Source organism: Eleutherodactylus coqui, chromosome 6 (genome assembly GCF_035609145.1).
Source record: "Eleutherodactylus coqui strain aEleCoq1 chromosome 6, aEleCoq1.hap1, whole genome shotgun sequence".
Taxonomy (NCBI): Eukaryota; Metazoa; Chordata; class Amphibia; order Anura; family Eleutherodactylidae; genus Eleutherodactylus; species Eleutherodactylus coqui.
The window spans coordinates 217,664,748-217,676,457 of record NC_089842.1 but is presented as its reverse complement, the minus strand read 5'-3'; the positions used below and the strand labels follow the sequence as shown (position 1 = coordinate 217,676,457).

Sequence of the window (11,710 nt, the reverse complement as noted above, 5' to 3'; positions counted from 1 at the left end):
TTGGACGCAGCGCGGGATGAACACGCTGCGCTCTCATTGGCTGGGAAGGGCAGCCGCGTGATGCCTATCCGTTCTATGGTGATCTGTGAGACAGAACTACGACTACCGTCATGCTCTGCGCTTGTGGGAGGCCCCAAAGCATGCTGAGATGCTGTGTTATAGAGACAGTCACGTGACGTGAGGTTGCTAGGTGACGGCAGTACACAGAGAGGAGCAGCATGGCCGCTGATTACAGCGCTAACCAGGTACAAAATGTTATTACCGCATGCGGACGTGCAGGTTTGCAGCGTATTTAACGCTTGTGCGTTTTTTTGTGCATATTACCTACGTATGGATGGCGGATTTATGCAAAAAAATATGCAAACCGGCTCAATGGATGTCGGAGCAGTCCGTCTCAAATCTCCTGCCTCCCGCGTGAGGGCCGCGCCGTCCGCCTCAGGTCTCCCGCGTGAGGGCCGCGCCGTCCGCCTCTGGTCTCCCGCGTGAGGGCCGCGCCGTCCGCCTCTGGTCTCCCGCGTGAGGGCCGCGCCGTCCGCCTCTGGTCTCCCGCGTGAGGGCCGCGCCGTCCGCCTCTGGTCTCCCGCGTGAGGGCCGCGCCGTCCGCCTCTGGTCTCCCGCGTGAGGGCCGCGCCGTCCGCCTCTGGTCTCCCGCGTGAGGGCCGCGCCGTCCGCCTCGGGTCTCCCGCGTGAGGGCCGCGCCGTCCGCCTCGGGTCTCCCGCGTGAGGGCCGCGCCGTCCGCCTCGGGTCTCCCGCGTGAGGGCCGCGCCGTCCGCCTCGGGTCTCCCGCGTGAGGGCCGCGCCGTCCGCCTCGGGTCTCCCGCGTGAGGGCCGCGCCGTCCGCCCGCCTCAGGTCTCCCGCGTGAGAGCCGCGCCGTCCGTCCGCCTCAGGTCTCCCGCGTGAGGGCCGCGCCGTCCGTCCGCCTCGGGTCTCCCGCGTGAGGGCCGCGCCGTCCGTCCGCCTCGGGTCTCCCGCGTGAGGGCCGCGCCGTCCGTCCGCCTCGGGTCTCCCGCGTGAGGGCCGCGCCGTCCGTCCGCCTCGGGTCTCCCGCGTGAGGGCCGCGCCGTCCGCCCGCCTCAGGTCTCCCGCGTGAGAGCCGCGCCGTCCGTCCGCCTCGGGTCTCCCGCGTGAGGGCCGCGCCGTCCGTCCGCCTCGGGTCTCCCGCGTGAGGGCCGCGCCGTCCGTCCGCCTCGGGTCTCCCGCCTGAGGGCCGCACCGTCCGTCCGCCTCGGGTCTCCCGCGAGAGGGCCGCGCCGTCCGCCTCGGGTCTCCCGCGAGAGGGCCGCGCCGTCCGCCTCGGGTCTCCCGCGTGAGGGCCGCGCCGTCCGCCTCGGGTCTCCCGCGTGAGGGCCGCGCCGTCCGCCTCGGGTCTCCCGCGTGAGGGCCGCGCCGTCCGCCTCGGGTCTCCCGCGTGAGGGCCGCGCCGTCCGCCTCGGGTCTCCCGCGTGAGGGCCGCGCCGTCCGCCTCGGGTCTCCCGCGTGAGGGCCGCGCCGCCCGCCTCGGGTCTCCCGCGTGAGGGCCGCGCCGCCCGCCTCGGGTCTCCCGCGTGAGGGCCGCGCCGTCCGCCTCGGGTCTCCCGCGTGAGGGCCGCGCCGTCCGCCTCGGGTCTCCCGCGTGAGGGCCGCGCCGTCCGCCTCGGGTCTCCCGCGTGAGGGCCGCGCCGTCCGCCTCGGGTCTCCCGCGTGAAGGCTGCTCCTATTTTTTTTTTGCGCACAAAAACAGAAAATATGTAAGAAGCCGTAAAACCAACGGGCTCTCTTCTCTGCGTATTGTGAAGGAGCCCTAAGATACACGGGGAATACGTATTTTACGCACCATCACGGCTCACACGATTGTATGTAGCCGACATGTTACACATGTGTGATACAGCATACCTGCATGCCGGCGAGTGCGATACCAGGCTCATGACCGTGCGATTTACCTGCGGATGTAAAGTGATTTACAGGCAAAAACGCATCGCTTCCGCAATATTCTGACTTTCACGCGACCGCAGATCAGAAGTGTTTTCTGTTGATTTCAATGTAAAATGTTGCTTCGCACGGCATGCGATATCAGCGGCCAATGCGTTCCAAGGAACACGAAAAAATAGAACCCTCCACGATTCTTTTCCTCGCGGCATCGCTCATCTGTGTGACTGCATTCACAAGAATGGGGTTCATATTCGCGCGAGGTCTGAGTTTCTCAGCCGTGTGAAATCTGCCATTTTGCATTAAAAGCCCACGGATTCACATTGGATCATTCAGACCCGTGGATTTCACGTATGCGGAAAAACCCGTATATGTCCTATCTTGGGGTATATAATACACAGGGAATCTGCAGGCGTATTCGCCATGTGCTGCATATTACGCATGTAAGAAATACACATTTAAGGGCTTCTTCACACTTGAGGGTATTTGCATACGCAAAATCTGCACGTGCCAAATTAAACAGAAGCCGTCGCCGAAAAAAGTCGGACCTGCTTTATCCTTCTGCATTTTATGAAGCAAAGGTCCCATAGAAGTCTATGGGAGGTGCGCAAATACGCGAGGAGAAGCGTGAAACACTGCGGAAAACCGCAGTAAAAAGAACACATCTGGAGCTAATTATGCTAATCATTCTTTTAATCCACGGAAAGAGTGTGTCGCACACGTGTGAAATGCCCTGCGTGTAGTAATATGCGCCAATCTACCTCATTCATGCACAAAAAAGTTGCACTGCGGTGAGCATTTTTTCATATACGCTTGTGTGAAGAATCCCTGATGCACAAGCTAAATCCGCTCATGTGAGCTCACGGACTGGAATGGGCGCAGTGCGCACGCCGTACACGCCACATAATTTGTAAAAAAATTGCGGCTTTAAATACTCCAGCGCAAATTACTGGGGACCAGCGCTGCGAATTATGTGCAGAAAAAATAAATGCGTAAGAGTGGCCGCCCACTTTCCAACCTCTCAGGATCCTTCTTCAGGCTTAATGGAATAGATGTGAAGATGCATATCAGATTGTTCCATTATGCCTGAGGAAGGATCCTGAGAGGTTGGAAAGCTCGCTATAACATCATGTATTTTTGTTAGCCGGTAAGGCCTCTCTCACACGGGCGACAGCGATATTGTGTTCTGTGTGATATTGCTGCGATTGGTTCATCGAGCGCTGCAGTGATTGGCTGAGCCGCAGCGCTTGAGAACCAATCAGAGCCAGCGCTTCCTGGAGGCGGGGTTTTTAAACTCCCTGATCAGGAAACGCTAGCTAAAGACGACAAACAAGTGTCGGAGCTGCAGAGGAGATCTGCGGCAGCGTGGACAGCGCCTGTTACATGATGTATTGTTTTTTTTAATGCAGATAGGGCTTATTTCAGGGTAAACTGTAGGACAGATTTCTGGAAGCGTCGTCCATATTGCTGCTGCTGTAAACGCTGCGGATTGTCTTCGCGGGAAATTTGCCCCTTGATAACACGGCTTAACACTTATAGGAAACCTGGCATGGCCTGTTAGCCCCATGGACTACATTAGGAGTCCGGGGTGTTTTACACTCACCGGACCCCCGTTCCTGCTCTGTGTCCCCCAATGTCTGCACACCATGCCTCCCCTATAGATATGAATGGGAGGGCACACACATAGAGCGAGCTGCAGGCGCGCACAGCGCAGGAACGGGCGGCCCGGGGAGTATAAAACATCGATCCCCGGGCGCCCCGCTCCCTGTGGAGGCGTCTCAGGAAAGATCGACAATTGTTCTCTATTTATGGAAATGTTCGAAGTTTTACTTTTCAACTGGGTCATAAAATTAGGAGTTAAGCATCTGAAGCCCTGACTGCAAAATTAAGGGGAAAGTGCGCCCTCTTCAGGTCGTAACTGTACATACCAACCCGGGACATATGGAGAGACAGTGTGGAAGCAGGAGGAGTCAAGATGCGCATGAGGAACGGAAACTGCAGATAAAGCAAAAAGTGCAGTCACAGAGGAACTCGTGGGGCACAGAGGGGTACTATTGCCTAGCGGGGGTGCAGAGGGGCACTATTACCGAATGGGTACACAAAGTGGGCACTGTTACCTAGTGGGGCACAAAGAGGGTGCTGTTATATAATGGGGACACAAAGGGAGCACTATAACTTTGGGGGGGCATTATTAACTAATCGAGGCACAAAGGTAGTCCTATTACATAATGAAGGCACAAAGGGGGCACTATTGCCTAATGCAAGCACGAAGTGGGCGCTATTACCTACTGGAGGCGCAAAGGGGTACTATTATCTAACAGAGGCACAAAGTGGGCATTAGTTCCTAATGGTGGACAGAAATGAGGTTCTTTTATATAATGGGGACACAAAGCAATGCTACTGGCTTATAGGGGCACTATTATCTAATGGGGCACTGTTACATAATGGGGGCATAAAGAGGGCACAAGTTACGTAAGAAGGGCACAAAGGGGACACTTTTACTTAACGGGGACACTAATAGCTAATGTAAGCACAAAGGAGGCACTATTACTTTATGGGGGCACAAAGTGGGCACTATAGCTGTGGTAAGCTAAGGGCATTCTCTTGTGACACAATTAAGGCACAAAGAGGGAATAATTACTATATAGGGACAATGATAAAGGTGAAGGTAGCAGTAGGATGGGTTGATTTTCATGCCCTTGCTTCAGGGGGTGTGGTCTATAAATAGGGGAGGTGACATGTCATAAAGAGGCGTGGTCTGTGTTCAGGGGCGTAGCCTACGCAACGTGCTGCTCTCTCCAGTCTACTGATGGCAGTTTCCAAATGTTGGCAAGTATGGTCGTAACACGATTGCGATGGATACGAAGCGTATCCCACGAGCTGCGCAATATTAGAATGTGTATTACCAAACCTACACAGAGGGGGCGCCATTATGTATTTGCTTTATATTTCAATCACTTGGAGCAATATGGCGGCTCACTGGTGTCTTTTCCTTTTCGTTCACAGTACGACAGCGCCTTTATCTCCACTAAGCTGCAGAACTGGAGCGTCCCCAAACCCTCCACAGAGGTAATGATGAGGATCTGACCAGTGGCCAGCAGGGGGTGCTGCTGCCACACGTTCTACTACATCAGCTTCCTCTTCTTGTCTGTTTCAGAGACCATCTGCTCATGATGGGTTCACACAGTTCATATCCAATGACAGGGGTCACCTGCTTCCAGGGGTCCCAAGGTCAAAGGTTAGTTCATTTCACCTTAAAGGGCAGATCAGAGCCCAGATGTCATATGCCGCCCCCTGCTGAGCACCATGTCTCCTTCCTAACCTTTGTCTTACTGTTTCCAGACCAGCCCATGGGGGACATTCATTGGCACCTGGGATATGCCCTCGAAAATCCCCCCCGCCAAAGTAAGCCTTACGTCCCGCTCAGCGGATGCCTCACAACGTCTTACCGAATGGATCAAGAAATCGGAGTCCCTTGTTACTGCCTGCAACGGACTGCGACCAGAAATCACCGGGAAGGTCCGTGTTACCTCCAAGTGTTGTGGATGGTGAAGAGCATGCTGGGACTTGTAGTCTCGCTGCAGGGAGCCCATAGACTATGACTGCAGCATGGGACCTGGTCTTTCTACATCTTGAGGGGCACTAAACTTACCCTCAATCGTAAAGTGTGTATTTAACCCCTTCAGAAGCAGTTTTGTTTATTTTTGTTTTTCATTCCCGCCTACCAAGAGCCATAACTTTTAAATTTACCCATTGTCATGGTGGTCTGGGGGTTGTTTTTTACAGGACAAGTTGTAATTTTTAGAGCTTCCATTTAAGGTACTTTATAATATACGTTAAAACTTAAAACATTTTAAGTAGGGAGAATTTTTATTCTAAATGTCATTGCGCCATTTTTTTTGGGGGGGGGGGTAGTTTTTACAGTGTTCATTGTGCAGTTATAATGACGTATGAACTTTGATACAAATTTATATCATTTTTTTAAATGTTCTTTTCTATTTTTAAAAAATAAGTACATATTGCTTTTTGTCACCGTATTCTTAGACTCTTAACGTTTTAATTTTTTCATCACTTAGCTGCGTGAGGGCTTGTTTTTTGTAGTATTTTACCATTTTGGGAAACATACATCTTTTTAATAACTTTTTAGTCACATTTTTTGGAAGCCGTGATGCTACAGAAACAAATCCCAATTTTGGCCATCACCGTGCGGAATAAATCTTGTGATATTTTAACAGTTTGGACTTTTACGTACAAAATATGTGGGGTTTTATAATTGTTTCCCATTGGAAAACGGGAGAAGTGGGTTCTTTTGAACTATTTTTTAAATCTTTTTTTACTCCTAAAAAACTTTATTAAAATTTTTTTTACACTTTTATTTTGTTCCCACGGGGGTCTTGAACTTGCAAGCATTTGATGGTTTGTATAGACTGCAGAACTTCAGTATTACAGTATATAGTGATTTTGTTGCAGAACCTGATAGTCATCTAATTTAGGCATGGCAGCCCTGTGAGTTTTCAGTAGGCATCGGGCAACCATGGTAGTCCATCAGCAACCCCTGGTTGCTGGGGGTTCCATTGAGTTGTGGGAAGGGGTTCTTCCCCCTCCTGCTGTTTAGAACACAAAATCTAAAGAGTTAACTGCCGCAATCAGAGCTAACTGATCACAGCAGTTCTCGGCGGCTGTCAGAAACTGCTGCTAGTGACCAGGTATGGAGTGGACTCTGCTTCCAGGCCCGCTCCATAAACACTTCACGACTGCGTGACATATACTTACTATCATGGAGGAGTTTAAAAAATGATGCCAGCTGGAAAGAAGTGTCAGATTAGTGTGAGTGCCCTAGTTACCCTCATGGATTCATATATTGCCAGCTTCTTATTTGGCAGGGACATTTAGCAGGGATGATTGTAGACACAAGTTCAGCTTATCTTTAACTGACTTGTGACGCTGGCCCTTTAAGACTACTTATTTAGGGGTTTCCATTTATGGACCAACAGGTTTCCCTTAATAAAGAAGAAGATGATCCTCCTCAGCAGCAGAGTCGGAGCCCCAGTCAGAAGAGTGACTGTATCCCATGCAGCCCCCAGAAAGATGAACCTGAAGGACCAACCATTCAGCCCGGCTCCCGCAGTAGAGGCTGCAGCAGCCATGATGAAGCTCAGAAGGACCATGAAACCGGCAGTGGTAGAAGAACTTCTCATCATGAAGACCTAGTGGTGGAGATGTGATCACCTGGGACATCGATGGAGGACGGCGCCAGGCTGTAGTGTGGGGAAGAAAAAAATATATAACTTGGGTTGGGACCTTAAATCCACATTAAATCTGAGAAACCGTCCATCCGCTCACTTGTATATATTTATTATAATTCATGCTTAGTGATATCCTTATGGGTGATCAGAATGATCTGTGATATCTATATGAGTGATTGGAATAATGTGTGATATCTAAACAGGTGATCAGAACGCTAAGTGATGGCTATATGGGTGATTAGAATGCTAAGTGTTTGCTATATGAGTGATTGGAATGCTTGGCTATATAAAATGTGGATGCTTAGAGTGCTGTGTGATATCTAAATGGATGATTGGAATGCTCTGTGATATCTATATGGGTGAATAGAATGCTTTATAATATCTATGTGGAGTGAAAATAATGCGGTACCGTGTTAGGTATGATTATCTATATGATGCTGAACTCTTGTATTAAAACAACAAAAGTATTCAGGAGGTGATACATTTATATCTTCTAGTTTCTATGCTACTTAGGCCTCTTCATCAGGCTTAACTTCTCCAGATTATAGTTCAGTCAGCAGCACACAATTTCCATTAGCCCAAGCGGCTGAAGCCAAAAACATGGATGCTATGCCACCAAAAAGTCAGAGCCTATGACCCCAAAAATCAATCCAATAATAAATAAATCAAGAAGGTGGACACATAAATGGTGCAAAAATATATTTTTCTTTTTTTTCTTCTTCCATTAATAAACGTGACATTTCGACCTAGTGTGGTCTTTGTCAAACTTTTCATCAGGCTTGTCAGATATATCTGAGGAAACATATAGATACACAACAGAGCAGGGACATGCTGGGATTAATTTACATGGAAAAACCCCAAATAATGAATGTGAGGAAGAGCATCTATATAATGATAACCTCGAGTCATAAGGCCCTTTTACAAGCAATGGTTTTCCAAAAGGCTGAAAATGATTGATAATCATTAGATGGAAATGTGGGCATTGTGCAGTTTTTGTTTAAACGATGGATTTTAGTTAAACATCTTTCAAAAGACTGCAGGATGTTCTTCCAGCGGCATGTTTACACGAGCTGCGAGGAGAATAATGGAATGTTACGGCAGCCATGAGGAGAACAATGGAATGTTACAGCAGCCATGAGGAGAACAATAGAATGTGCAGGCAGCTGTGTTTAAACACAGCTGGGCTCTGCAAACAACTCTTAGAGGTCCTTTTACATGCAAATGAAGATGATAAAGTGGTAATGGCCATTAACACATTGTGCAAATAGATCACTAAATCTTTCAGTCGTTTGAAAGATTATCTTTGCGTGTAAAAGGGCCTTTAGAACTAAGATTTGTGTATAAGATGAAAGGGGTACGGGTGAAGACATAGGAAGTAGGAGATAAGGTAGATGGGTATGAACTATCCAGGTGATGAGGCATATATCCAGATGTCAAATTGAGCCCTTGCATGAATGTCCAGAAGGTTCCTAGGAGTTTGATTCCCCATATTTTTCTGTTCCTGTCATTTTTTGGATGATTTTTTTTTACTATTAAGACTTTTAATTCCGCAAAACGGTTATCTGTTCCAGAGAAATGACTCCTCGGGTGTATCCAGCTTTTTCATTAAGGTAAGTATTTAGATTTATCCTGGACTGTAGTTTCTGTCTCTTACGCTACAAAGAGAAGGAAGAAAACAGCAGGGCGCTCCTTAGTGTTCACATACCTCCAGACGAAAAGAGAACAACAGGGTGCGCCTAGTGCTCACATACAGCCCCCAGACAAGAAGAGGACAGCAGGGTGTCCCTAGTGGTCAAATACAAACCCCAAACAAGTAGGGGACAGCAGGGTGCCCCTAGTGGTCACATACAATCCCCAGATGAGAAAAGAACCCTCAGATAAGAGGATATGGTGCCCCTAGTAGTCACATAAGAGCCCCAGACAAGAAGAGAACAGCAGGGTGTCCCTGGTATTCATATACAACCCCCGGTTGAGAAAAGAACAGCAGAGTGCCCCTAGTGGTCACATACAACCCTCAGATGAGAGGATAAGGGTGCACCTAGTAGTCACATACGACCCCAAGACAAGAAGAGAACAACAGAGTGTCCTTGGTGGTCATCTACAACCCACAGATAAGAAGAGAACAGCAGAGTGCCCCTAGTGGTTACATACAGCCCTCAGATGAGAAAAGAACCCTCAGATGAGAGGATATGGTGCCCCTAGTAGTCACATAAGCCCCCCAGACAAGAAGAGAACAGCAGGTTGTCCTTGGTGGTCATATACAACCCCCGGATGAGAGGAGAACAGCAGAGTGCCCCTAGTGGTCGCAAACAACCCCCAGATGAGAAGAGAACCCTCAAATGAGAGGATAGGGTGCCCCCAGTAGTCACATATGACCCCCAGACAAGAAGAGAACAGCAGAGTGTCCCTGGTGGTCATATACAACCCACAGATGAGAAGAGAACAGCAGGGCGCCCGTAGTGGTCATGAGTAACCCCCAGGTGAAAATCCTGAGGAAAATCACTGTTGATCTCCAATCCGTACTCCCCAAAGACAATAGATTTAGGAACATATTCCTGGATTTACCTCCCCTATTTTACATGATACACTGTACAAGGTGCCCTGATAGAATCTATACTGGAGAAATATAGCAAACTACAGTCCGGGATGGATCTAAAGATTTACAATAACAAAGATGCTAGATACACCCAGAGGAGACATTTCTCTGGACCAGATAAGACTTTTAGGTCCATGAAACTGGTAGTATTCAAAAGTCATCTAAAAAATGGCAGGAACAGAAAAATACGGGGACTCAAACAGACATTAAAAGGGTTTTGTCATTAAAAAAAACAAAAATTCTATACTCGCCTACTCCTACCCCGTCAGTCTCCTTACCACATCATCTCCTCTCTAAGCTTCTGCAGTGCCCCGGGTTCAACTCACCTCACGCCAGCCCGGCTTATTATGAAGGCTGCATTCCTCGTATTCTCTTACTGCCGGGTCAGGAAGGTCACTGTGCTGTAGTATTCACTGCCTAGGAAGGAATTCTAATCTATTTCAGAGACAGCTCACATGAGCAATCTCTGCAGTAGATTGGCACTCCCCCTGCTGGCCTGTGAAGTAACGTACATTGGCTGGCAGAAAGGAGACTGCTGGCAATGTACGATACCTCACAGGAAGGAGAAAAATCAGGCAGCTGGAGGTGAACATCTGGTAAGTAGACTGACCTGGGAGGAATAGGTAAAAAGAATAGGTATAAAATTTTTCTTTTTTAATGACAGAACCCCTTCAATGGGAGGGGCTCAATTTAGCACCTGGGTTTTTGTCTCATTATATAGACACCTCACATCCATCAGCCTGATGGATAACTTCCTAATCGCCACCTTTTCCCCGTTCATCTTCTACATAAACCTTGTTGCCCTTATACACAGGACAACTGTTGGGTGCAGAAGTTTATGTGATATGATGTGAGACTAATAATGATGAGCGCATCCTTGTAGGCTTGTTGTCCACTTTAAGCAGACACGGAGACATTTACAGAAGTAGTTATGTGTTTTTCATGTTTCTTCACATTTAGGTGTTCGCCTTATTTGAGTGTAATTACAAGAAGCTATGTCTTAATAAAGGAAAGGGGGGTCACAACCTCTAGGCTTTGTGTTGCCCTAGAGCACGTGTCAAACTCAAGGCCCGCGGGCCTAATACGGCCTACCACGTCATTTTATGTGGCCCGCCATGAGGTCTGGATGCAGAAGGACTCGCACAAAAGAAGAGCAGCGTGCAGTGATCAGTTTTTCTCGGACTGAGGCTGTGTCTGGTGCCAATATTTACTGAAGACTTTTTGCACAGTATGGAGAATGTCTTTTGTGTCCCAAAGAAGTGTGTATGAATGGATAGAAAAGTTCAAGAGAGATTGCGCAAATGTCAGCCACGAAGAAGGAGCTGGACGTCTGTTCGCAACTGAGGACAACATTTAGCATGACCTGAAAGCATCCCCACCATAGTCCTGATCTCGCTCCTTTGGACTATCTCCTATTTAGTCTCCTAAAAGAAGCCCTAAGAGGATGAAGCTTGACGTCTGATGAAGAGGTGAAGACAGCGGTGTTCGTGGTGTGCAACTAAAACGAAGCTCAGCCTGAAGCATGTTTTAATGAGGGAATACGAAAGCTTGTTGACAGATGGACAAAGGGTATTGAAAAGTTGAGAGATTATATAAAAAAATAACGTATTTGTCTTTTCTGGAAGCTCTACAACCGGAGTGCAGATAATTTTTGATTCACCCCCATATATATCTTCTCCCATTATAACAGCCCCCTTCTTATCTGCTAGTTTCACAACCACATTTTTGTTTTCCTCTTGTTCATGCAATGCATTTTTCTTCCTTTTTGGCACATTGTGCAATTATTATGACACATAGAAGTCACGCTCATCTTTTCTAAGTCGTAACAACAACATATGACCAAACACCCAATGCTGGGAACCTTGCCTGGGGGCTTATAATGTACGTAGAAGGATTTCTCAACCGCGTACGTAAGAGCGCTCTCTCCCCATGATGTCTCCTGTACATCACCTCAGGCCGTC

General features: G+C 48.6%; 1 protein-coding gene across 1 annotated transcript; it reads left to right on the top strand.

The window, feature by feature from the left end:
- The first annotated feature begins 162 nt into the window (after window positions 1–162).
- CFAP126 (cilia and flagella associated protein 126) lies at window positions 163–7,239 on the top strand. Its single transcript, XM_066605878.1, has 5 exons — window positions 163–245; window positions 4,914–4,976; window positions 5,065–5,145; window positions 5,250–5,426; window positions 6,902–7,239. Exons 1-5 carry the CDS (start codon window positions 219–221, stop codon window positions 7,130–7,132), a joined length of 579 nt encoding a protein of 192 aa, XP_066461975.1. The 5' UTR covers window positions 163–218; the 3' UTR covers window positions 7,133–7,239.
- Window positions 7,240–11,710: the final 4,471 nt, after the last annotated feature.

Coding starts and splice junctions, on each gene's coding strand:
- CFAP126 (XM_066605878.1), top strand. CDS start 219: ATGGCCGCTGATTACAGCGCTAACCAG. Junction 246..4,913: donor CTGATTACAGCGCTAACCAG/GTACAAAATGTT, acceptor TTTCGTTCACAG/TACGACAGCGCCTTTATCTC. Junction 4,977..5,064: donor TCCCCAAACCCTCCACAGAG/GTAATGATGAGG, acceptor TGTCTGTTTCAG/AGACCATCTGCTCATGATGG.